The 27,792-nt window shown below is 41.0% G+C and overlaps 1 protein-coding gene across 1 annotated transcript in view; it reads right to left on the bottom strand.

The window, feature by feature from the left end:
- Nucleotides 1-9,383, bottom strand: part of LOC137352249 (mucin-22-like) — a 45,845-nt gene extending 36,462 nt beyond the window's left edge. The window contains exons 1-9 of the mRNA XM_068017905.1: nucleotides 9,356-9,383; nucleotides 9,124-9,258; nucleotides 7,904-8,086; nucleotides 7,676-7,807; nucleotides 6,483-6,725; nucleotides 6,251-6,385; nucleotides 4,803-4,934; nucleotides 3,598-3,840; nucleotides 3,366-3,500 (exon numbers count right to left, since the gene is read on the bottom strand). Of these exons, the coding sequence (XP_067874006.1) occupies nucleotides 3,366-3,500; nucleotides 3,598-3,840; nucleotides 4,803-4,934; nucleotides 6,251-6,385; nucleotides 6,483-6,725; nucleotides 7,676-7,807; nucleotides 7,904-8,086; nucleotides 9,124-9,258; nucleotides 9,356-9,383 (1,366 nt within the window). The remainder of the gene's footprint in view (nucleotides 1-3,365; nucleotides 3,501-3,597; nucleotides 3,841-4,802; nucleotides 4,935-6,250; nucleotides 6,386-6,482; nucleotides 6,726-7,675; nucleotides 7,808-7,903; nucleotides 8,087-9,123; nucleotides 9,259-9,355) is intronic.
- Between the last annotated feature and the right edge of the window lie 18,409 nt (nucleotides 9,384-27,792).

Genomic DNA, 27,792 nt, shown 5'->3' with positions numbered 1-27,792 from the left:
CTTTGGAGGCTGAGCTGAATATCGTAGTCATAGAAACAGATGAAATTGTTGGAGTTGCAGGTGATTCTGTTCCTGTAAATTTTGAAAGAGACGAGACTTCTGGAGGTCTTGCTGTGTCAGCTGTATTAATGAGGAAAAAGGCATGTCTGCCAGAATGCCTGAACACGAGTAACTAATACCTTGTCACTTATAATGAGTGACCCTGATTAAATTTTTTTTTAGATTAGAACATTACAGCGCAGTACAGGCCCTTCGGCCCTCGATGTTGCGCCGACCTGTGAAACCATCTGACCTACACTATTCCATTTTCATCCATATGTCTATCCAATGACCACTTAAATGCCCTTAAAGTTGGCGAGTCTACTACTGTTGCAGGCAGGGCGTTCCACGCCCCTACTCCTCTCTGAGTAAAGAAACTACCTCTGACATCTGTCCTATATCTATCACCCCTCAACTTAAAGCTATGTCCCCTCGTGTTTGCCATCAACATCCGAGGAAAAAGACTCTCACTATCCACCCTATCTAACCCTCTGATTATTTTATATGTCTCTATTAAGTCACCTCTCCTCCTCCTTCTCTCCAACGAAAACAACCTCGAGTCCCTCAGCCTTTCCTCGTAAGACCTTCCCTCCATACCAGGCAACATCCTAGTAAATCTCCTCTGCACCCTTTCCATAGCTTCCGCATCCTTCCTATAATGCGGTGACCAGAACTGCACGCAATACTCCAGGTGCGGTCTCACCAAAGTTTTGTACAGCTGCAGCATGACCTCGTGGCTCCGAAACTCGATCCCCCTACTAATAAAAGCTAACACACCATATGCCTTCCTAACAGCCCTATTAACCTGGGTAGCAACCTTCAGGGATTTATGCACCTGGACACCAAGATCTCTCTGTTCATCGACACTACCAAGAATCTTCCCATTAGCCCAGTACTCTGCATTCCTGTTACTCCTTCCAAAGTGAATCACCTCGCACTTTTCCGCATTAAACTCCATTTGCCATCTCTCAGCCCAGCTCTGCAGCCTATCTATGTCCCTCTGTACCCTACAACATCCTTCGGCACTATCCACAACTCCACCGACCTTCGTGTCATGCGCAAATTTACTAACCCACCCTTCTACACCCTCTTCCAAGTCATTTATAAAAATGACAAACAGCAGTGGCCCCAAAACAGATCCTTGCGGTACACCACTAGTAACTAAACTCCAGGATGAACATTTGCCATCAACCACCACCCTCTGTCTTCTTTCAGCTAGCCAATTTCTGATCCAAAGCTCTAAATCACCTTCAACCCCATACTTCCGTATTTTCTGCAATAGCCTACCATGGGGAACCTTATCAAACGCCTTACTGAAATCCATATACACCACATCCACTGCTTTGCCCTCATCCACCTGTTTGGTCACCTTCTCGAAAAACTCAATAAGGTTTGTGAGGCACGACCTACCCTTCACAAAACCGTGCTGACTATCGCTAATGAACTTATTCTTTTCAAGATGATTATAAATCCTGTCTCTTATAACCTTTTCCAACATTTTACCCACAACCGAAGTAAGGCTCACAGGTCTATAATTACCAGGGCTGTCTCTACTCCCCTTCTTGAACAAGGGGACAACATTTGCTATCCTCCAGTCTTCCGGCACTATTCCTGTCGACAATGACGACATAAAGATCAAGGACAGAGGCTCTGCAATCTCCTTCCTAGCTTCCCAGAGAATCCTAGGATAAATCCCATCTGGCCCAGGGGACTTATCTGTTTTCACACTTTCCAAAATTGATAACACCTCCTCCTTGTGAACCTCAATCCCATCTAGCCTAGTAGCCTGAATCTCAGTATTCTCCTCGACAACATTTTCTTTCTCTACTGTAAATACTGATGCAAAATATTCATTTAATACTTCCCCTACCTCCTCTGGTTCCACACACAACTTTCCACTACTTTCCTTGATTGGCCCTAATCTAACTCTAGTCATTCTTTTATTCCTGATATACCTATAGAAAGCCTTAGGGCTTTCCCTGATCCTATCCGCCAATGACTTCTCGTGTCCTCTCCTTGCTCTTCTTAGCTCTCCCTTTAGATCCTTCCTGGCTAGCTTGTAACTCTCAAGCGCCCTAACTGAGCCTTCACGTCGCATCCTAACATAAGCCTTCTTCTTCCTCTTGACAAGCGCTTCAACTTCTTTAGTAAACCACGGCTCCCTCGCTCGACAACTTCCTCCCTGCCTCACAGGTACATACTTATCAAGGACACGCAGTAGCTGCTCCTTCAATAAGCTCCACATTTTGATTGTTCCCATCCCCTGCAGTTTCCTTCCCCATCCTACGCATCCTAAATCTTGCCGAATCGCTTCATAATTTCCTTTCCCCCAGCTATAATTTTTGCCCTGCGGTATATACCTGTCCCTGCCCATCGCGAAGGTAAGAAATTGATTCCATGATACAAATGCCCATGACTACGTTGATGAGATAGTTCAAAATATCAGAGTTCCCGTTCTCTCTGCCGAGGTTGTAGTGCATTTGGAGATGTTGGAGTTACAGTTATACCTGCTGTAGACATTTGAAAATGGGGAGCGATTTGCAGTTAGCTCTTAGAAATATTCATGAGGAAAAGGTGTGTAGAGAGAAATCGATGACTGTCAGGGGATCGATATTGCACAGCGGAAGTGATTGTTGTTGAACCTTTGGTGCAAATGAAGGAAAAACTGTTGGAGATGCAGATGAGTGTGCATTAAATTTGCCAATAAAGAGTCATTTGGAAGAACATATAAGTAAGAGATGTTTTTAATTACTGATGGTGATAATAATTTGTCTTAAACGGAACTTAATAATTTTTTTCTTGAAATAGGTTTTGGTGCCTGTGTGGAGGAAAGAGTTGTAAGTGCAGCTGACTGAGTGGAGGCTGATTCGGGGATTGATGTACTTGAAAACCCTGATGGCTTTGAATTTGGTGTTGTGCCCGCCATAAATGTCAAAGGAGAGCCAGCACAATTAAGAGAATACCAGACACTGTAAGAAGCAATAATTCCAGAGCAATCTATGATTAGAGGCAAAAATATACCTGATGTAATTGCTTCTGATACACTGCTTGCTGCAGTTTTTTCTGATGTCATTTGATGTGAAGCTTCTGTAAAGGGAAGATGGCTTTATAATTTGCAGTCAACATGTTGATGTGTTTTAAGAGCAAAAGGAAAATGTAGCTAAATGCTTCAATTTAGGTGGATGCAACTGACAGGATACGAGTTGCAGTTGTGCCATCTGTAGCACTTGAAGCAATGGAGATATTAGCAGGAAGATTCGAGAATCAGTATTACAAAAAACGATGGTAATCATCACTGAATACTGGTAGCATTGATTACTCCCTACCTGATGTTACTGCTGTTGAACCAGTGTGGGATGGAGATGAAACTGTTGTAGTTTGCTTTGACTTTGTGGTCACACTAGCTTTTGCTAGTGTAGTTGTCGCAGAAGAGGAAACTGTTGTGGTTGCAGCTGAGCCAGCTGTAGATATGGAAGATGCAGAAACATTTTGAAGAAAGTGAGAGAAAGATACCAATGAAGGTCCGAGGTATTCAACAATAATTACTCATGTACTTACGTGAAGAAGATGTTTGTCTCTGGGTCACGGGCCGAGATGAACCTGTTGGAATATCCGTTGACACTTTGGAGGCAGAGATGGATACATTTGTGGTAGAAGCAGATGAAGTTGTTGCAGCAGTTGAATGAGATGAGACTTCTGGATGTGTTGTTGTGTCAGCAATATTAATGCAGAAGAAGATACATTTACCAGAGACCCTGAACACGTCAGTAACTAACACCTTGTTGTTTATCATGATTGTCCCTGATTAATGTAAGAAATTGATTACATGATACAATTGTTCATGACCATGTTGATGGGAAAGATCAAAATGTTGGAGTCAAGTTGAATCTGCAGAGGTTGAGATAGCTTTGTTTTTGTACCAACATTTGGAGATGTTGTTGTTACAGTTATTTGCTGCTGTTGACATTTGAACTGGGGGGAGACTTGCAGTTAGTTCTTCGAAATATTTGTAAGGAAAAGGTGTGTTGAGAGAAATTGATGAATGTCAGAGATAGTTATGGCACAGCTGAAGTGATTGTTGTTGACCCATTGGAGCAAAGAGATGAAATTGTTTGCGTTGCAGATGAGTGTGTTTTAAATTTGCCAATAAAGGAACATTTGGAAGAAAATATGAGAAAGAGATGTTAATCATAAATAATGTGACAATAATTTGTCTTAGACTGAACTTAGTTATAGCTTTCTTGAAGTAAACTTTGGTGCCTGTGTGGAGGAAAAAGTTGCAATTGCAGCTGACTCAGCGGAGGCTAATTCAGGGATCAGTGCAGTAGAAAATACTGATGGTTTTGAATTTGATGTTGTGGCGAGTGTTAATGTTAAAGGAGAGCCAGCATAATTAAGGAAATGCCAGACCAATAATAAGCAAAAATTCCTCGGCCATCTTTGATTAGAGGTCGTGGCATAGCTGATGTAATTGTTGATGATTCACTTGTTGCTGCAGTTGTTTCTGATGTCATTAGATCTGAAGCATCTGCAAAGATGGTTTTATAATTCACGGCTGACATGTGGATGTGTTTTAAATGCTGAACAAAAATGTAGCCAAGTGCAGCGGTGAATGTGGATGTGACAGACAGAGTTAGATTTGCATTTGTGCCACCTGCATAACTTCAAGCAATGGAGATATTTTCTTGAAGATCTGAGAAAAGACTACAAGTGAGAACAATGTTAAGAGTCAGTGACCAGTGGCAGCATTGATGACACCTTACCTGATGTTACTGTTATTGAACCTGTGTGGGATGGAGATGAAACTGTTGCAGTTTGCTTTGATTTTGTGGTCATTGATTCTGCAACTGTAGTTGTGGAAGAAGAGGAAACTGTTGTGGTTGCAGTTGAGTCTCCTGTAGATATGGAAGATGCAGAAACATTTGAAGAATGTGAGAGAAAGATAGCAATGAAGGCTCATGGTTTTCCCCAATTATTCTTCATGTACTTACGTGAAGAAGAAATTTGTGTCTGAGTCAAGGGCCGAGATGAACCCGTTGGAATGTCCGTTGACCCTTTGGAGGTTGAGCTGAATATCGTAGTCATAGAAACAGATGAAATTGTTGGAGTTGCAGGTGATTCTGTTACTGTAAATGTTGAAAGAGACGAGACTTCTCGAGGTCTTGCTGTGTCAGCTATATTAATGAGGAAACATACATGTCTCCCAGAATGCCTGAACACATGAGTAACTAATACCTTGTCAATTATAATGAGTGACCCTGATCAAAGTAAGAAATTGATTCCATGATACAAATGCCCATGACTACGTTGATGAGATAGATCAAAATATCCGAGTTCCCGTTGACTCTGCCGAGGTTGTAGTGCATTTGGAGATGTTGGAGTTACAGTTATACCTGCTGTAGACATTTAAACAGGGGAGAGATTTGCAGTTAGCTCTTAGAAATATTCATGAGGAAAAGGTGTGTTGAGAGAAATCGATGACTGTCAAGGGATAGATATTGCACAGCGGAAGTGATTGTTGTTGAACCTTTGTTGCAAATGAAGGAAAAACTGTTGGAGATGCAGATGGGTGTGCATTAAATTTGCCAATAAAGAGTCATTTGGAAGAACATATAAGTAAGAGATGTTTTTAATTACTGATGGTGATAATAATTTGTCTTAAACGGAACTTAATTATTTCTTTCTTGAAATAGGTTTTGGCGCCTGTGTGGAGGAAAGAGCTATAAGTGCAGCTGACTGAGTGGAGGCTGATTCGGGGATTGATGTACTTGAAAACCCTGATGGCTTTGAATTTGGTGTTGTGCCCGCCATAAATGTCAAAGGAGAGCCAGCACAATTAAGAGAATACCAGATACTGTAATAAGCAATAATTCCAGAGCAATCTATGATTAGAGGCAAAAATACACCTGATGTATTTGTTGCTGATTCACTGCTTGCTGCAGTTTTTTCTGATGTCATTTGATGTGAAGCTTCTGTAAAGGGAAGATGGCTGTATAATTTGCTGTCAACATGTTGATGTGTTTTAAGAGCAAAAGGAAAATGTAGCTAAATGCTTCAATTTATGTGGGTGCAACTGACAGGATACGAGTTGCAGTTGTGCCATCTGTAGCACTTGAAGCAATGGAGGTATTAGCAGGAAGATTCGAGAATCAGTATTACAAAAAACAATGGTAATCATCACTGAATATTGGTAGCATTGATTACTCCCTACCTGATGTTACTGCTGTTGAACCAGTGTGGGATGGAGATGAAACTGTTGTAGTTTGCTTTGACTTTGTGGGCACACTAGCTTTTGCTAGTGTAGTTGTCGAAGAAGAGGAAACTGTTGTGGTTGCAGTTGAGCCAGCTGTAGATATGGAAGATGCAGAAACATTTTGAAGAAAGTAAGAGAAAGATACCAATGAAGGTCCGAGGTATTCAACAATAATTACTCATGTACTTACGTGAAGAAGATGTTTGTGTCTGGGTCACGGACCGAGATGAACCTGTTGGAATATCCGTTGACACTTTGGAGGCAGAGATGGATACATTTGTGGTAGAAGTAGATGAAGTTGTTGCAGATGTTGAATGAGATGAGACTTCTGGATGTGTTGTTGTGTCAGCTATATTAATGCAGAAGTTGATAGATTTACCATAGACCCTGAACACGTCAGTAACTAACACCTTGTTGTTTATCATGATTGTCCCTGATTAATGGAAGAAATTGATTACATGATACAATTGTTCATGACCATGTTGATGGGAAAGATCAAAATGTTGGAGTTCCGTTGAATCTGCTGAGGTTGAGTTAGCTTTGTTTTTGTACCAACATTTGGAGATGTTGCAGTTACAGTTATTTGCTGCTGTTGACATTTAAACTGTGGGGAGACTTGCAGTTAGTTCTTCGAAATATTTGTAAGGAAAAGGTGTGTTGAGTGAAATTGATGACTGTCAGGGATAGTTATTGCACAGTTGAAGTGTGTGTTGTTGACCCATTGGAGCAAAGAGATGAAATTGTTTGCGTTGCAAATGAGTGTGTTTTAAATTTGCCAATGGAAGAAAATATGAGAAAGAGATGTTAATCATAAATAATGTGACAATAATTTGTCTTAGACTGAACTTAGTTATAGCTTTCTTGAAGTAAACTTTGGTGCCTGTGTGGAGGAAAAAGTTGCAATTGCAGCTGACTCAGCGGAATCTAATTCAGGGATTAGTGGAGTGGAAAATACTGATGGTTTTGAATTTGGTGTTGTGGCCATTGTTAATGTTAAAGGAGAGCCAGCATAATTAAGGAAATGCCAGAACCAATAATAAGCAAAAATTCCTCGGCCATCTTTGATTAGAGGGAGAGGCATAGCTGATGTAATTGTTGATGATTCACTTGTTGCTGCAGTTGTTTCTAATGTCATTAGATCTGAAGCATCTGCAAAGATGGGTTTATAATTCACGGCTGACATGTGATGTCTTTTAAAAGCTAAACAAAAATGAAGCTAAGTGCAGCGGTGAATGTGGATGTGACAGACGGAGTTAGATTTGCAGTTGTGCCACCTGCATAACTTCAAGCAATGGAGATATTTTCTTGAAGATCTGAAAAAATACTACAACTGAGAACAATGTTAAGAGTCAGTGACCAGTGGCAGCATTGATGATACCTTACCTGATGTTACTGTTATTGAACCTGTGTGGGATGGAGATGAAACTGTTGCAGTTTGCTTTGATTTTGTGGTCATTGATTCTGCAACTGTAGTTGTGGAAGAAGAGGAAACTGTTGTGTTTGCAGTTGAGCCTCCTGTAGATATGGAAGATGCAGAAACATTTGAAGAATGTGAGAGAAAGATAGCAATGAAGGCTCATGGTTTTCCCCAATTATTCTTCATGTACTTACGTGAAGAAGAAATTTGTGTCTGAGTCAAGGGCCGAGATGAACCCGTTGGAATGTCCATTGACCCTTTGGAGGCTGAGCTGAATATCGTAGTCATAGAAACAGCTGAAATTGTTGGAGTTGCAGGTGATTCTGTTACTGTAAATGTTGAAAGAGACGAGACTTCTGGAGGTCTTGCTGTGTCAGCTATATTAATGAGGAAAAAGATATGTCTCCCAGAATGCCTGAACACATGAGTAACTAATACCTTGTCACTTATAATGAGTGACCCTGATTAAAGTAAGAAATTGATTCCATGATACAAATGCCCATGACTACATTGAGGAGATAGATCAAAATATCAGAGTTCCCGTTGACTCTGCCGAGGTTGTAGTGCATTTGGAGATGTTGGAGTTACAGTTATACCTGCTGTAGACATTTGAACAGGGGAGCGATTTGCATTTAGCTCTTAGAAATATTTATGAGGAAAAGGTGTGTTGAGAGAAATCGATGACTGTCAAGGGATAGATATTGCACAGCGGAAGTGATTGTTGTTGAACCTTTGGTGCAAATGAAGGAAAAACTGTTGGAGATGCAAATGAGTGTGCATTAAATTTGCCAATAAAGAGTCATTTGGAAGAACATATAAGTAAGAGATGTTTTTAATTATTGATGGTGATAATAATTTGTCTTAAACGGAACTTAATTATTTCTTTCTTGAAATAGGTTTTGGCACCTGTGTGGAAGAAAGAGTTGTAAGTGCAGCTGACTGAGTGGAGGCTGATTCGGGGATTGATGTACTCGAAAACCCTGATGGCTTTGCATTTGGTGTTGTGCCAGCCATAAATGTCAAAGGAGAGCCAGCACAATTAAGAGAATACCTGACACTGTAATGAGCAATAATTCCAGAGCAATCTATGATTAGAGGCAAAAATATAACTGATGTAATTGTTGCTGATTCACTGCTTGCTGCAGTTTTTTCTGATGTCATTTGATGTGAAGCTTCTGTAAAGGGAAGATGCCTTTATAATTTGCAGTCAACATGTTGATGTATTTTAAGAGCAAAAGGAAAATGTTGCTAAATGCTTCAATTTATGTGGATGCAACTGACAGGATACAAGTTGCAGTTGTGCCATCCGTAGCACTTGAAGCAATGGAGATATTAGCAGGAAGATTCGAGAATCAGTATTACAAAAAACAATGGTAATCATCACTGAATATTGGTAGCATTGATTACTCCCTACCTGATGTTACTGCTGTTGATCCAGTGTGGGATGGAGATGAAACTGTTGTAGTTTGCTTTGACTGTGTGGTCACACTAGCTTTTGCTAGTGTAGTTGTCGAAGAAGAGGAAACTGTTGTGGTTGCAGTTGAGCCAGCTGTAGATATGGAAGATGCAGAAACATTTTGAAGAAAGTGAGAGAAAGATACCAATGAAGACCCAAGATATTCAACAATAATTGCTCATGTACTTACGTGAAGAAGATGTTTGTGTCTGAGTCATGGACCGAGATGAACCTGTTGGAATATCCATTGACACTTTGGAGGCAGAGATGGATACATTTGTGGTAGAAGTGGATGAAGGGGCGGCACAGTGGCGCAGTGGTTAGCACCGCAGCCTCACAGCTCCAGGGACCCGGGTTCGATTCCGGGTACTGCCTGTGTGGAGTTTGCAAGTTCTCCCTGTGTCTGCGTGGGTTTTCTCCGGGTGCTCCGGTTTCCTCCCACAAGCCAAAAGACTTACAGGTTGATAGGTAAATTGGCCATTATAAATTGTCACTAGTATAGGTAAGTGGTAGGGAAATATAGGGACAGGTGGGGATGTTTGGTAGGAATATGGGATTAGTGTAGTATTAGTATAAATGGGTGGTTGATGTTCGGCACAGACTCGGTGGGCCGAAGGGCCTGTTTCAGTGCTGTATCTCTAATCTAAAAAAAAAAAAGTTGTTGCAGATGTTGAATGAGATGAGACTTCTGGATGTGTTGTTGTGTCAGCTATATTAATGCAGAAGAAGATACATTTACCAGAGACACTGAACACGTCAGTAACTAACACCTTGTTGTTTATCATGATTGTCCCTGATTAATGTAAGAAATTGATTACATGATGCAATTGTTCATGACCACGTTGATGGGAAAGATCAAAATGTTGGAGTTCCGTTGAATCTTCAGAGGTTGAGTTAGCTTTGTTTTTGTACTAACATTTGCAGATGTTGCAGTTACAGTTATTTGCTGCTGTTGACATTTAAACTGTGGGGAGACTTGCAGTTAGTTCTTAGAAATATTTGTAAGGAAAAGGTGTGTTGAGAGAAATTGATGAATGTCAGAGATAGTTATGGCACAGCTGAAGTGATTGTTGTTGACCCATTGGAGCAAAGAGATGAAATTGTTTGCGTTGCAGATGAGTGTGTTTTAAATTTGCCAATAAAGGAACATTTGGAAGAAAATATGAGAAAGAGATGTTAATCATAAATAATGTGACAATAATTTGTCTTAGACTGAACTTAGTTATAGCTTTCTTGAAGTAAACTTTGGTGCCTATGTGGAGGAAAAAGTTGCAATTGCAGCTGACTCAGCGGAGGCTAATTCAGGGATTAGTGTAGTAGAAAATACTGATGGTTTTGAATTTGATGTTGTGGCCAGTGTTAATGTTTAAGGAGAGCCAGCATAATTAAGGAAATGCCAGACCAATAATAAGCAAAAATTCCTCGGCCATCTTTGATTAGAGGGAGAAGCATAGCTGATGTAATTGTTGATGATTCACTTGTTGCTGCAGTTGTTTCTAATATCATTAGATCTGAAGCATCTGCAAAGATGGTTTTATAATTCACGGCTGACATGTGGATGTGTTTTAAATGCTGAACAAAAATGTAGCTAAGTGCAGCTGTGAATGTGGATGTGACAGACGGAGTTAGATTTGTAGTTGTGCCACCTGCATAACTTCAAGCAATGGAGATATTTTCTTGAAGATCTGAGAAAAGACTACAAGTGAGAACAATGTTAAGAGTCAGTGACCAGTGGCAGCATTGATGACACCTTACCTGATGTTACTGTTATTGAACCTGTGTGGGATGGAGATGAAACTGTTGCAGTTTGCTTTGATTTTGTGGTCATTGATTCTGCAACTGTAGTTGTGGAAGAAGAGGAAACTGTTGTGGTTGCAGTTGAGTCTCCTGTAGATATGGAAGATGCAGAAACATTTGAAGAATGTGAGAGAAAGATAGCAATGAAGGCTCATGGTTTTCCCCAATTATTCTTCATGTACTTACGTGAAGAAGAAATTTGTGTCTGAGTCAAGGGCCGAGATGAACCCGTTGGAATGTCCGTTGACCCTTTGGAGGTTGAGCTGAATATCGTAGTCATAGAAACAGATGAAATTGTTGGAGTTGCAGGTGATTCTGTTACTGTAAATGTTGAAAGAGACGAGACTTCTCGAGGTCTTGCTGTGTCAGCTATATTAATGAGGAAACATACATGTCTCCCAGAATGCCTGAACACATGAGTAACTAATACCTTGTCAATTATAATGAGTGACCCTGATCAAAGTAAGAAATTGATTCCATGATACAAATGCCCATGACTACGTTGATGAGATAGATCAAAATATCCGAGTTCCCGTTGACTCTGCCGAGGTTGTAGTGCATTTGGAGATGTTGGAGTTACAGTTATACCTGCTGTAGACATTTGAACAGGGGAGCGATTTGCAGTTAGCTCTTAGAAATATTCATGAGGAAAAGGTGTGTTGAGAGAAATCGATGACTGTCAAGGGATAGATATTGCACAGCGGAAGTGATTGTTGTTGAACCTTTGGTGCAAATGAAGGAAAAACTGTTGGAGATGCAGATGGGTGTGCATTAAATTTGCCAATAAAGAGTCATTTGGAAGAACATATAAGTAAGAGATGTTTTTAATTACTGATGGTGATAATAATTTGTCTAATACGGAACTTAATTATTTCTTTCTTGAAATAGGTTTTGGCGCCTGTGTGGAGGAAAGAGTTGCAAGTGCAGCTGACTGAGTGGAGGCTGATACGGGGATTGATGTACTCGAAAACCCTGATGGCTTTGAATTTGGTGTTGTGCCCGCCATAAATGTCAAAGGAGAGCCAGCACAATTAAGAGAATACCAGACACTGTAATAAGCAATAATTCCAGAGCAATCTATGATTAGAGGCAAAAATATAACTGATGTAATTGTTGCTGATTCACTGCTTGCTGCAGTTTTTTCTGATGTCATTTGATTTGAAGCTTCTGTAAAGGGAAGATGGCTTTATAATTTGGAGTCAACATGTTGATGTGTTTTAAGAGCAAAAGGAAAATGTAGCTAAATGCTTCAATTTATGTGGGTGCAACTGACAGGATGCGAGTTGCAGTTGTGCCATCTGTAGCACTTGAAGCAATGGAGATATTAGCAGGAAGATTCGAGAATCAGTATTGCAAAAAACGATTGTAATCATCACTGAATATTGGTCGCATTGATTACTCCCTACCTGATGTTACTGCTGTTGAACCAGTGTGGGATGGAGATGAAACTGTTGTAGTTTGCTTTGACTTTGTGGTCACACTAGCTTTTGCTAGTGTAATTGTCGCAGAAGAGGAAACTGTTGTGGTTGCAGTTGAGCCAGCTGTAGATATGGAAGATGCAGAAACATTTTGAAGAAAGTGAGAGAAAGATACCAATGAAGGTCCGAGGGATTTAACAATAATTACTCATGTACTTACGTGAAGAAGATGTTTGTGTCTGGGTCACGGGCCGAGATGAACCTGTTGGAATATCCGTTGACACTTTGGAGGCAGAGATGGATACATTTGTGGTAGAAGTAGATGAAGTTGTTGCAGGTGTTGAATGAGATGAGACTTCTGGATGTGTTGTTGTGTCAGCTATATTAATGCAGAAGAAGATACATTTACCAGAGACCCTGAACACGTCAGTAACTAACACCTTGTTGTTTATCATGATTGTCCCTGATTAATGTAAGAAATTGATTACATGATACAATTGTTCATGACCACGTTGATGGGAAAGATCAAAATGTTGGAGTTCCGTTGAATCTGCCGAGGTTGAGTTAGCTTTGTTTTTGTACCAACATTTGGAGATGTTGCAGTTACAGTTATTTGCTGCTGTTGACATTTAAACTGTGGGGAGACTTGCAGTTAGTTCTTCGAAATATTTGTAAGGAAAAGGTGTGTTGAGTGAAATTGATGACTGTCAGGGATAGTTATTGCACAGTTGAAGTGAGTGTTGTTGACCCATTGGAGCAAAGAGATGAAATTGTTTGCGTTGCAAATGAGTGTGTTTTAAATTTGCCAATAAAGGAACATTTGGAAGAAAATATGAGAAAGAGATGTTAATCATAAATAATGTGACAATAATTTGTCTTAGACTGAACTTAGTTATAGCTTTCTTGAAGTAAACTTTGGTGCCTGTGTGGAGGAAAAAGTTGCAATTGCAGCTGACTCAGCGGAATCTAATTCAGGGATTCGTGTAGTGGAAAATACTGATGGTTTTGAATTTGGTGTTGTGGCCACTGTTAATTTTAATGGAGAGCCAGCATAATTAAGGAAATGCCAGAACCAATAATAAGCAAAAATTCCTCGGCCATCTTTGATTAGAGGGAGAGGCATAGCTGATGTAATTGTTGATGATTCACTTGTTGCTGCAGTTGTTTCTAATGTCATTAGATCTGAAGCATCTGCAAAGATGGGTTTATAATTCACGGCTGACATGTGGATGTGTTTTAAAAGCTAAACAGAAATGGAGCTAAGTGCAGCTGTGAATGTGGATGTGACAGACGGAGTTAGATTTGCAGTTGTGTCACCTGCATAACTTCAAGCAATGGAGATATTTTCTTGAGATCTGAGAAAAGACTACAAGTGAGAACAATGTTAAGAGTCAGTGACCAGTGGCAGCATTGATGATACCTTACCTGATGTTATTGTTATTGAACCTGTGTGGGATGGAGATGAAACTGTTGCGGATTGCTTTGATTTTGTGGTCATTGATTCTGAAACTGTAGTTGTGGAAGAAGAGGAAACTGTTGTGGTTGCAGTTGAGCCTCCTGTAGATATGGAAGATGCAGTTATAATTGGAGAATGTGAGAGAAAGATAGCAATAAAGGCTCATGGTTTTCCCCAATTATTCTTCATGTACTTACGTGAAGAAGAAATTTGTGTCTGAGTCAAGGGCCGAGATGAACCCGTTGGAATGTCCGTTGACCCTTTGGAGGCTGAGCTGAATATCGTAGTCATAGAAACAGATGAAATTGTTGGAGTTGCAGGTGATTCTGTTACTGTAAATGTTGAAAGAGACGAGACTTCTGGAGGTCTTGCTGTGTCAGCTATATTAATGAGGAAAAAGACATGTCTCCCAGAATGCCTGAACACATGAGCAACTAATACCTAGTCACTTATAATGAGTGACCCTGATTAAAGTAAGAAATTGATTCCATGACTCAAATGCCCATGACTACGTTGAGGAGATAGATCAAAATATCAGAGTTCCCGTTGACTCTGCTGAGGTTGTAGTGCATTTGGAGATGTTGGAGTTACAGTTATACCTGCTGTAGACATTTGAACAGGGGAGCGATTTGCATTTAGCTCTTAGAAATATTCATGAGGAAAAGGTGTGTTGAGAGAAATCGATGACTATCAGGGTATAGATATTGCACAGCGGAAGTGAGTGTTGTTGAACCTTTGCTGCAAATGAAGGAAAAACTGTTGGAGATGCAGATGAGTGTGCATTGAATTTGCCAATAAAGAGTCATTTGGAAGAACATATAAGTAAGAGATGTTTTTAATTACTGATGGTGATAATAATTTGTCTAAAACGGAACTTAATTATTTCTTTCTTGAAATAGGTTTTGGCGCCTGTGTGGAGGAAAGAGTTGTAAGTGCAGCTGACTGAGTGGAGGCTGATTCGGGGATTGATGTGCTCGAAAACCCTGATGGCTTTGAATTTGGTGTTGTGCCAGCCATAAATGTCAAAGGAGAGCCAGCACAATTAAGAGAATACCTGACACTGTAATAAGCAATAATTCCAGAGCAATCTATGATTAGAGGCAAAAATATACTTGATGTAATTGTTGCTGATTCACTGCTTGCTGCAGTTTTTTCTGATGTCATTTGATGTGAAGCTTCTGTAAAGGGAAGATGGCTGTATAATTTGCAGTCAACATGTTGATGTGTTTTAAGAGCAAAAGGAAAATGTTGCTAAGTGCTTCAATTTATGTGGGTGCAACTGACAGGATACGAGTTGCAGTTGTGCCATCTGTAGCACTTGAAGCAATGGAGGTATTAGCAGGAAGATTCGAGAATCAGTATTACAAAAAACAATGGTAATCATCACTGAATATTGGTAGCATTGATTACTCCCTACCTGATGTTACTGCTGTTGAACCAGTGTGGGATGGAGATGAAACTGTTGTAGTTTGCTTTGACTTTGTGGGCACACTAGCTTTTGCCAGTGTAGTTGTCGAAGAAGAGGAAACTGTTGTGGTTGCAGTTGAGCCAGCTGTAGATATGGAAGATGCAGAAACATTTTGAAGAAAGTGAGAGAAAGATACCAATGAAGACCCAAGATATTCAACAATAATTACTCATGTACTTACGTGAAGAAGATGTTTGTGTCTGAGACACGGGCCGAGATGAACCTGTTGGAATATCCGTTGACACTTTGGAGGCAGAGATGGATACATTTGTGGTAGAAGTAGATGAAGTTGTTGCAGATGTTGAATGAGATGAGACTTCTGGATGTGTTGTTGTGTCAGCTATATTAATGCAGAAGAAGATACATTTACCAGAGACCCTGAACACGTCAGTAACTAACACCTTGTTGTTTATCATGATTGTCCCTGATTAATGTAAGAAATTGATTAGATGATACAATTTTTCATGACCACGTTGATGGGAAAGTTCAAAATGTTGGAGTTCCGTTGAATCTGCCGAGGTTGAGTTTGCTTTGTTTTTGTACTAACATTTGGAGATGTTGCAGTTACAGTTATTTGCTGCTGTTGACATTTAAACTGTGGGGAGACTTGCAGTTAGTTCTTCGAAATATTTGTAAGGAAAAGGTGTGTTGAGTGAAATTGATGACTGTCAGGGATAGTTATTGCACAGTTGAAGTGAGTGTTGTTGACCCATTGGAGCAAAGAGATGAAATTGTTTGCGTTGCAAATGAGTGTGTTTTAAATTTGCCAATGGAAGAAAATATGAGAAAGAGATGTTAATCATAAATAATGTGACAATAATTTGTCTTAGACTGAACTTAGTTATAGCTTTCTTGAAGTAAACTTTGGTGCCTGTGTGGAGGAAAAAGTTGCAATTGCAGCTGACTCAGCGGAATCTAATTCAGGGATTAGTGGAGTGGAAAATACTGATGGTTTTGAATTTGGTGTTGTGGCCACTGTTAATTTTAATGGAGAGCCAGCATAATTAAGGAAATGCCAGAACCAATAATAAGCAAAAATTCCTCGGCGATCTTTGATTAGAGGGAGAGGCATAGCTGATGTAATTGTTGATGATTCACTTGTTGCTGCAGTTGTTTCTAATGTCATTAGATCTGAAGCATCTGCAAAGATGGGTTTATAATTCACGGCTGACTAGTGATGTCTTTAAAAGCTAAACAAAAATGAAGCTAAGTGCAGCGGTGAATGTGGATGTGACAGACGGAGTTAGATTTGCAGTTGTGCCACCTGCATAACTTCAAGCAATGGAGATATTTTCTTGAAGATCTGAGAAAAGACTACAAGTGAGAACAATGTTAAGAGTCAGTGACCAGTGGCAGCATTGATGATACCTTACCTGATGTTACTGTTATTGAACCTGTGTGGGATGGAGATGAAACTGTTGTAGTTTGCTTTGATTTTGTGGTCATTGATTCTGCAACTGTAGTTGTGGAAGAAGAGGAAACTGTTGTGGTTGCAGTTGAGCCTCCTGTAGATATGGAAGATGCAGAAACATTTGAAGAATGTGAGAGAAAGATAGCAATGAAGGCTCATGGTTTTCCCCAATTATTCTTCATGTACTTAAGTGAAGAAGAAATTTGTGTCTGAGTCAAGGGCCGAGATGAACCCGTTGGAATGTCCGTTGACCCTTTGGAGGCTGAGCTGAATATCGTAGTCATAGAAACAGATGAAATTGTTGGAATTGCAGGTGATTCTGTTACTGTAAATGTTGAAATAGGCGAGACGTCTGGAGGTTTTTCTGTGTTAGCTATATTAATGAGGAAACAGACATGTCTGCCAGAATGCCTGAACACATGATTAACTAATACCTTGTCACTTATAATGAGTGACACTGATTAAAGTAAGAAATTGATTCCATGATACAAATGCCCATGACTACGTTGATGAGATAGATCAAAATATCCGAGTTCCCGTTGACTCTGCCGAGGTTGTAGTGCATTTGGAGATGTTGGAGTTACAGTTATACCTGCTGTAGACATTTAAACAGGGGAGAGATTTGCAGTTAGCTCTTAGAAATATTCATGAGGAAAAGGTGTGTTGAGAGAAATCGATGACTGTCAAGGGATAGATATTGCACAGCGGAAGTGAGTGTTGTTGAACCTTTGGTGCAAATGAAGGAAAAACTGTTGGAGATGCAGATGGGTGTGCATTAAATTTGCCAATAAAGAGTCATTTGGAAGAACATATAAGTAAGAGATGTTTTTAATTACTGATGGTGATAATAATTTGTCTTAAACGGAACTTAATTATTTCTTTCTTGAAATAGGTTTTGGCGCCTGTGTGGAGGAAAGAGTTGTAAGTGCAGCTGACTGAGTGGAGGCTGATTCGGGGATTGATGTACTTGAAAACCCTGATGGCTTTGAATTTGGTGTTGTGCCAGCCATAAATGTCAAAGGAGAGCCAGCACAATTAAGAGAATACCAGATACTGTTATAAGCAATAATTCCAGAGCAATCTATGATTAGAGGCAAAAATACACCTGATGTATTTGTTGCTGATTCACTGCTTGCTGCAGTTTTTTCTGATGTCATTTGATGTGAAGCTTCTGTAAAGGGAAGATGGCTGTATAATTTGCAGTCAACATGTTGATGTGTTTTAAGAGCAAAAGGAAAATGTAGCTAAATGCTTCAATTTATGTGGGTGCAACTGACAGGATACGAGTTGCAGTTGTGCCATCTGTAGCACTTGAAGCAATGGAGATATTAGCAGGAAGATTCGAGAATCAGTATTACAAAAAACAATGGTAATCATCACTGAATATTGGTAGCATTGATTACTCCCTACCTGATGTTACTGCTGTTGAACCAGTGTGGGATGGAGATGAAACTGTTGTAGTTTGCTTTGACTTTGTGGGCACACTAGCTTTTGCCAGTGTAGTTGTCGAAGAAGAGGAAACTGTTGTGGTTGCAGTTGAGCCAGCTGTAGATATGGAAGATGCAGAAACATTTTGAAGAAAGTAAGAGAAAGATACCAATGAAGGTCCGAGGTATTCAACAATAATTACTCATGTACTTACGTGAAGAAGATGTTTGTGTCTGGGTCACGGACCGAGATGAACCTGTTGGAATATCCGTTGACACTTTGGAGGCAGAGATGGATACATTTGTGGTAGAAGTAGATGAAGTTGTTGCAGATGTTGAATGAGATGAGACTTCTGGATGTGTTGTTGTGTCAGCTATATTAATGCAGAAGTTGATAGATTTACCATAGACCCTGAACACGTCAGTAACTAACACCTTGTTGTTTATCATGATTGTCCCTGATTAATGTAAGAAATTGATTACATGATACAATTGTTCATGACCATGTTGATGGGAAAGATCAAAATGTTGGAGTTCCGTTGAATCTGCTGAGGTTGAGTTAGCTTTGTTTTTGTACCAACATTTGGAGATGTTGCAGTTACAGTTATTTGCTGCTGTTGACATTTGAACTGGGGGGAGACTTGCAGTTAGTTCTTCGAAATATTTGTAAGGAAAAGGTGTGTTGAGTGAAATTGATGACTGTCAGGGATAGTTATTGCACAGCTGAACTGATTGTTGTTGACCCATTGGAGCAAAGAGATGAAATTGTTTGCGTTGCAGATGAGTGTGTTTTAAATTTGTCAATAAAGGGACATTTGGAAGAAAATATGAGAAAGAGATGTTAATCATAAATAATGTGACAATAATTTATCTTAGACTGAACTTAGTTATAGCTTTCTTGAAGTAAACTTTGGTGCCTGTGTGGAGGAAAATGTTGCATTGCAGCTGACTCAGCGGAGGCTAATTCTGGGATCAGTGTAGTGGAAAATACTGATGGTTTTGAATTTGATGTTGTGGCCAGTGTTCATGTTAAAGGAGAGCCAGCATAATTAAGGAAATGCCAGAACCAATAATAAGCAAAAATTCCTCGGCAATCTTTGATTAGAGGGAGAGGCATAGCTGATGTAATTGTTGATGATTCACTTGTTGCTGCAGTTGTTTCTAATGTCATTAGATCTGAAGCATCTGCAAAGATGGGTTTATAATTCACGGCTGACATGTGGATGTATTTTAAAAGCTAAACAAAAATGTAGCTAAGTGCAGCTGTGAATGTGGATGTGACAGACGGAGTTAGATTTGCAGTTGTGCCACCTGCATAACTTCAAGCAATGGAGATATTTTCTTGAAGATCTGAGAAAAGACTACAAGTGAGAACAATGTTAAGAGTCAGTGACCAGTGGCAGCATTGATGATACCTTACCTGATGTTACTGTTATTGAACCTGTGTGGGATGGAGATGAAACTGTTGTAGTTTGCTTTGATTTTGTGGTCATTGATTCTGCAACTGTAGTTGTGGAAGAAGAGGAAACTGTTGTGGTTGCAGTTGAGCCTCCTGTAGATATGGAAGATGCAGAAACATTTGAAGAATGTGAGAGAAAGATAGCAATGAAGGCTCATGGTTTTCCCCAATTATTCTTCATGTACTTACGTGAAGAAGAAATTTGTGTCTGAGTCAAGGGCTGAGATGAACCCGTTGGAATGTCCGTTGACCCTTTGGAGGCTGAGCTGAATATCGTAGTCATAGAAACAGATGAAATTGTTGGAGTTGCAGGTGATTCTGTTCCTGTAAATGTTGAAAGAGACGAGACTTCTGGAGGTCTTGCTGTGTCAGCTATATTAATGAGGAAAAAGACATGTCTGCCAGAATGCCTGAACCCATGAGCAACTAATACCTTGTCGCTTATAATGAGTGACCCTGATTAAAGTAAGAAATTGATTCCGTGATACAAATGCCCATGACTACGTTGATGAGATAGATCAAAATATCAGAGTTCCCGTTGACTCTGCCGAGGTTATAGTGCATTTGGAGATGTTTGAATTAAAGTTATACCTGCTGTAGACATTTAAACAGGGGAGCGATTTGCAGTTAGCTCTGAGAAATATTCATGAGGAAATGGTGTGTTGAGAGGTATCGATGACTGTCAGGGTATAGATATTCCACAGCGGAAGTGAGTGTTGTTGAAGCTTTGATGCAAATGAAGGAAAAACTGTTGGAGATGCAGATGAGTGTGCATTAAATTTGCCAATAAAGAGTCATTTGGAAGAACATCTCAGTAAGAGATGTTTTTAATGACTGATGGTGATAATAATTTGTCTTAAACGGAACTTAATTATTTCTTTCTTGAAATAGGTTTTGGCGCCTGTGTGGAGGAAAGAGTTGTCAGTGCAGCTGACTGAGTGGAGGCTGATTCGGGGATTGATGTACTCGAAAACCCTGTAGGCTTTGAATTTGGTGTTGTGCCCGCCATACATGTCAAAGGAGAGCCAGCACAATTAAGAGAATACCAGACACTGTAATAAGCAATAATTCCAGAGCAATCTATGATTAGAGGCAAAAATATACCTGATGTAGTTGTTGCTGATTCACTGCTTGCTGCAGTTTTTTCTGATGTCATTTGATGTGAAGCTTCTGTAAAGGGAAGATGGCTGTATAATTTGCAGTCAACATGTTGATGTGTTTTAAGAGGAAAAGGAAAATGTAGCTAAATGCTTCAATTTATGTGGATGCAACTGACAGGATACGAGTTGCAGTTGTGCCATCTGTAGCACTTGAAGCAATGGAGATATTTGCAGGAAGATTCGAGAATCAGTATTACAAAAAACGATTGTAATCATCACTGAATATTGGTAACATTGATTACTCCCTACCTGATGTTACTGCTGTTGAACCAGTGTTGGATGGAGATGAAACTGTTGTAGTTTGTTTTGACTTTCTGGTCAGTGATTTTGCTGGTGTAGTTGTCGAAGAAGAGGAAGCTATTGTGGTTGCAGTCGAGCCTCCTGTAGATATGGAAGATGCAGAAACATTTTGAAGAATGTGAGAGAAAGATACCAATGAAGGCTCATGGTATTTAACAATAATTTATCATGGACATGCCTGAAGTGGATATCAGCGTATGAATCGAGGAACGAGATGAACCCGTTGGAATGCCTGTTAGCTCTTTGGGGTCTGAGCTGGATATTTTAGTCATTGAAACAGATGAGATTGTGATAGATGCAGGTGATTCTGATCCTGTCGGTGTTGAAAGAGATGAGACTTCTGGATATGTTGTTTTGTTCGCTAAATTAATGAAAAAGAAGAATCATTTGCCAAGATGTTTGAACAGCTCAGTTACTAACACTTTGTTATTTGAGTATTACTGAAAATGGAGACGTGTCGAAGCTTTTCATCTTGCACTCATCAGGACAATAAGCAAGAATAACCAATGCAAGGGAAAACAACAACTTGTACTGCATGAGAAGAGAGTGTTGATTGGTTGGTAAGTGAGCTCTGATTGGTACAGGCAGTGCCATGGAGAATTCACCAGTTTATGGTGACTGTCAGTTGATTGCCAAGCTTTGTTTTAAATTTAAACCAGGCAGCTTGACTCTGATTAGTCAAGGCCTTGCCCTGAGGAATGAACCAATGAATGGTTGTCACTGACCTCATCTCCTCTGGCGATCTTCCCTCTCCAGCTTCCAATCTCATAGTCCCACACCCCCGGACAGCCTGCTTCTACCTCCTTCCCAAAATCCACAAACAGGACTGTCCCGGCAGACCCATTGTGTCAGCCTGCTCCTGCCCCACTGAACTTATTTCTTCCTATCTTGAGTCTATCATTTCTCCACTGGTCCATTCTCTTCCCACCTACATCCATTACTCTTCTGACGCCCTACGTCATTTTGACAATTTCCAGTTTCCTGGCCCCAACCACCTCCTCTTCACTATGGACATCCAATCTCTCTACACCTCCATCCCCCACCAAGTCAGTTTGAGGGCTCTCCGCTTCTTCCTTGAACAGAGGCCCAACCAGTCTCCATCCACCACCACCCTTCTCCGCCTGGCTGAACTTGTTCTCATATTGAACAACTTCTCCTTCAACTCCACTCACTTCCTTCAAGTAAAACGTGTTGCTGTGAGTACCCGCATGGGTCCTAGTTATACCTGTCTTTTTGTGGGATATGTCAAGCATTCTTTGTTCCAGTCCTACTCAGGCCCCCTCCCCCAACTCTTTTTCCGGTAGATTGATGACTGTATCGGTGCCGTTTCCTGCTCCCGTCCCAAACTGGAAAACTTTATCAACTTTGCTTCCAATTTCCACCCTTCTCTCACCTTTACATGGTCCATCTCTGACACTTCCCTTCCCTTCCTTGACTTCTCTGTCTCCATCTCTGGGGATAGGTTTTTTTTTTCATATATCAGTTCCGAAGAAGGGTCACTGACCCGAAACGTTAACTCTGCTTCTCTCTCCACAGATGCTGCCAGATCTGCGGAGTATTTCCAGCATTTCTTGTTTTTATTTTATAATGGCTGTCACTTGATTTGTTCAGCTGAAACAGGCGCAATGTGTGTACATGTTCTTTCTGTCTGCAAAGAACTGGGCCCTGTGCATTAATATATGTATCTTCCACTGCACGCAAATGTGCTACACTGCGAGCTCTACTGACAATCTTAACTTTGTTGTCACCGTAGTTCTTAGCACACTGCGGATTATTTCGCAAATGTTGTCCAATCGCAGAATCACATCTAATGTTGGACACTATGCTTTGAGTTCAGCTGAACAAAACAAATGACAACTATTTGCTGGTTCATTCCTCAGAACAATGCCTTGACCAATCAGAGTCAAGCTGCCTGGTTTAAATTTAAAACAAAGCTTGGCAGTTAACTATCAGTCACCGTAAACTGGTACATTCTCCATGGCAATGCCTGTACCAATCAGAGTTCACTTGCCAACCAATCAGCACTCTCTTCTCATGCAGTATAAGTTGTTGTTTTCCCTTACATTGGTTATTCTTATGTGTTGTCCTGATGAGTGCAAGACGAAAAGCTTTGACAACATGTCTCTATTTTCAGCAAGACTCAAGTTCTGTGCTACTAAACGACTTTGTTATTTATAAAGATTGTCCCTGATTTAAGTAAGAAATTGGTTCCTTGATTTAAATATTCATGCCTATTTTCGTGTTTTGAAAATTACACTGTACATATTCTCCTCTTGAGGCTAACGTGCACACATGAACCAGCAGAGGGAGCTGAAAGAGAAAATGAAAGTAAAACAAAATTAAGAAGCTTAGTGAAATTTGAAGCAGCCGACACTGGTTCATTAATCAAAATGGCTTTCAGCCTCTCAAAAGATGCTTGGCACTCCCCAGACCACATTACCTTGGTTTTCTTTTTTTGTAGCAAATCTGTTAGTGGAGCTTCTATAGTACTAACATTTGGTATAACTGTGTTATACCCGAATTACTCATAACTTCCTGAAAAATTTTAGACATAAAATTGGAACCTTGATCCGACTGAATCTCAATCGGTAATCCATATCTAGTGAAGAACTGGGTTAACTTCTCTGCCACTACCTTAGCAGTAATTGTTCTCAAGGGAATGGCCTCTGGGAACGGAGTAGTCATATCCATGATAGTGAGTATATATTGGTGTCCCGCGTTTGTTTTTGGTACAGGTCCTACCCAATCTACCAACACCCTGCCAAATGGTTTCCCAAATACTGGTACGGGAATTGGAGGTGCCAGTTTTATGGCAGGTTGCGTTCTTCTCACAATCTGGCACATATGGCACGTTTTACAAAACTGTACCACGTCCTTGAAAAGACCTGGCCAGTAAAAATGTCATACTATGTGTGATTGGGCCTTCCAGATCCCCACATCTCCCGCTATTGGAATTTCATGGGCTATCCTTAATATTTCCTGGTGATACTTGGGCGGTACCACTATCTGATGAACATCTGATGTACCACTATCTGATGAACATCTGATGTACCACTATCTGATGAACTATCCATTCTTCATCCGCAGGTCTGTGAGGAGGTCTCCACTTCCTTATTAGAATTCCATTTTCAATACAGTAGCCTTCCGGAACTCCAGAACTGGATGGATCATGGCGAATGAGAGTGGATTACAGGGTTTTAAATAAGTGTGCTCTGACTGTGGCAGCAGTAGCAGATCTGATAGCTGCTATCTCAAGCGAAGCACAAGTGTTCACAGTACTGGACATTTCCAATGGATTTTGGTCTGTTCCTGTCTGTGTGGAAGATCAGTACACGTTCGCTTTTACCTTCAAAGGGCAGCAGTACACATGGACTTGCTTGCCCCAGGGATTTCACAACAGCCCATACCAGAGTATAGCAGAGTGCCTGTCAGAGTTTAGTCAGCCTGACCAGCTAATACAGTATGTTGACGATCTCCTGTTATTCTCAGACATCGGAGGAGCATCAGGAGTTGTTAAGGGAACTGTTAGAGCTGCTGGGAAAAGTAGGGGTCTGTTTAAACCTCAAAAACGTTCAAGTGGGCCAAGAAGGGGTGCAGTTTTTGGGTCTGACAATCAGGCATGGAGAGAGAGCCATAGAGGAAGGGAAGCATAAGGCAGTGCAAGAGTTAACCCGACCAGGCTCAGTCACAGCTCTCAGATGATACTTGGGACTGACAGGATACTACAGGGAATTTATTGAAGGTTATGCAGCCATGTCTCCACCCCTGTTGAGACTCCTACAGAAAGGGGTTAAATGGGATTGGGATGAGGCAGGTGAGGATGCTTTTGTACAGTTAAAGCGAGACTTACAGACAGCCCCAGCACTGGGAGCAATTAACCCAGAGAAGGATTTCCCTTTAAAAGTAGCTGCCACAGACCCTAGTTTAAGCACAGCTCTTATGCAGGAGAGGTTAACAGACAGTTTAGACCAGTAGTCTACGCCTCAAGGGTATTAACTGAGGTAGAAAAGGGGTATTCAGTCTGTGAAAGGCATCTGTTAGCCACCTTTTGGGCGGTGAAGCATTTTGCTGTGTATACTGGACCGTCAGGTCCGGAGGGAGGGAGGATTACTGTAAAAGCTTTTAGTTTGCACTGCAAACAATCCGGACCCTCACAGAAGGAAGGTGCCTATTGGGCACATTCAACATGTCGATAGGCCTTGGCAGTGCATTCAGATAGATTTTATAGGGCCACTCCTGACCTCTAAGAAAGGCAATAAATTTTGTTTGGTGCTGGTGGATAATTTTACCAAGTAAGTAGAGGCATTCCCATGCAGGTCAGCTACTGCACTACGGACAGCAACATTTTTAGTAAGAGAAGTGTTCTCTAGATGGGGGCTTCCTAACGTTGTAGAATCAGATCAAAGCAGTCACTTCACAGGGCAGGTGATGCAGGCTACTCTGAAGTTGTTGGGAATAGAAGGGAAATGGCACGTGGCACACAACCCACAATCATCAGGGATGGTGGAAACGATGAATCGGACTTTAAAGATAGCCCTTTGGAAAGAGTTAACTGAACAGGAAAGGAAATGGGATGAAGTGCTTCCTTTGGTCCTGATGGGAATAAGGAGCACCAAATCTAAGGGGACGGGGTATTCACTCCACGAGTTGGTAACTGGGTGACCCATGCATACATCTACACATTTGTTGATCCCCACCCTTTCCAAATGATAAATCCAAGAGATTACCAAAGATAAGTTTGTGAAACAGCTTTGGGAAACTTTGAAAGAACTGAATTTGCAGGCGGCCTGCAATATCGGCCAGTCCCATCAGAGAAACTGGCTGCAATTGGCACCAGATAAGCCACAGGAAAGGTGCATAGGTGATCAGGTAATGGTGCGGAACTATGCAAGGGTCGGTGTTTTTGAACCCCTGTACAAAGGATCCTACAGCATAGTGGATAAGGCTAGCCCTATAGTATATGCGGTGCAATTACCTAAACGGTTGAAGTGGTTCCACTTAACCAGATAAAGCTAGCAACGTCCCAAATCAAAGCACCTCGTCAGCAGGAAACTGTCATGTCAAGTCATGCCAATAGTGTGGGATTGTGAAGAGCCCCTACAAATCCCACAACAGTGGGGGGTGGTAATGATAATGGTGATGATGATGGCGACAGTGATGGGGCAAACGCAAATGCAGTCAGACCCCAACAGATGATAAAGGAAGAAGAGGAACCTTTTGGGGAGTCATAATCTTCGCAACAGGGATGGCCGTGGCAATGGCGGTCTGAGCCATCCCCTTCCTCGCATAGGAGGAAAAGCAGCAGGAAAAGACAGTTGAGGAGACAGTCAGATTTTGTACATACGTACCAGGTCTGCTCACAGAGCAAGTTTTTTTTTGTGTTTTGTGCTTTACTTTTTAGATCATGTGGAAGATATTACTAGTGTTTATGACCCTGACCTGGGACGCAGAAGGGGAACCAAACCTCAGGATCAAGTCTCTTGCCTGTTGTAATCCAGAACTGGATCCACCTCCACCTGGGACCTCGAGACTATGGATTACAGTCGGATGGCTCAAGGAATGACACCAGTTCTAAAAGACATTGTGCTTTGATGCTAGAAGTGGTAAACAGACACAATGTTTTGACACCAGGCCACATTGGAAAACAGGACCGTCCTGGTTGAAGGTGGCCAAAGGATGGAGGGGAGTTCCATTAGATGAGGATGCTAGAATACCCAAAGTAAGGGGAATATGGGAATTAGGGAAACCTCAGCAGCAGGGAGAATCTGGGATGGCATGGACAGGAGGCCACACCAAGGATACAAATCAGGAAGAAGTTGAAGTTCATCACTCTGCTAGATCAGATTTGAACTGTCTGGTTCCAGGAAAGAGTAAATTAAGAGCACACATAAACTTAAAGGTGGTGGAGGTGAGGCTTGAGACACGGTTCTGTATTATATGCCTTCGGCCCAAGCCAAGGGTAGTGACTCTGACGTGGGAATACGATAAGGGAGAACTGAAAGGAACATCTGATTCAGTGCAGTACAGTGATACTAAGGCTGTTACCGTTTGCTGGACCCAAACGTAGGGAGAACAGGGTGTGTTATCCTATCCAAGGGTCGTGCACTTGGGAATCATTACCAGGAATAAGGGTGGTATTGCCCAAGGAACTCCCCTTGTCACTGCCCCCCAGACATAAGCAGCCACCTCCTAGGCACAATGAGAGTCAGGCAATCGAGTGTCCCAAACACATGCCTGGCCCAAAGAATGGTCTAGTGTTAATAACTACTGGGAAAATATTGTATCATGATGTACACCATGAGGTGGTACTGGTGATGTTGAACTTAACGGGGATAGGATTACCAGATTGGTGTGGTAAAAAGTCTGTATGAGCGACTGTTGGAACAAGTGCTGGACCGAGCCATTGGCTCGGAGATGGGGATAGTGGGTTGGAGACAGTACTACAAATCTGCAGGGAATGGGATTAAATCAAGGAAAAAAGGGGATTTAGCCAATGATGCTGCCACAGTATTTAACATGGGCACATCATTAATGAATAGTTTGGATTTGGCCTCTCTGCAGGTAGAGATGCAAAAGCTAAAGGGAAAAATGAAGGACATTTTGACCAAAGGGAATACCAACCAGGATTCTGAACTAAAAGAGGACCAACTTATGACTGTTCACCTGAAAAGGGTGGTGGAACAGTTGGAGAATCATGCCAGGACTATCAACGAATTCATCCAGGAGGATAG

This window comes from Heterodontus francisci, chromosome 1, assembly GCF_036365525.1.
Source record: "Heterodontus francisci isolate sHetFra1 chromosome 1, sHetFra1.hap1, whole genome shotgun sequence".
In the NCBI taxonomy this organism is placed as follows: domain Eukaryota; kingdom Metazoa; phylum Chordata; class Chondrichthyes; order Heterodontiformes; family Heterodontidae; genus Heterodontus; species Heterodontus francisci.
The sequence above is the reverse complement of the archived record's forward strand: the minus strand, read 5'-3'. Positions and strand labels throughout refer to the sequence as shown.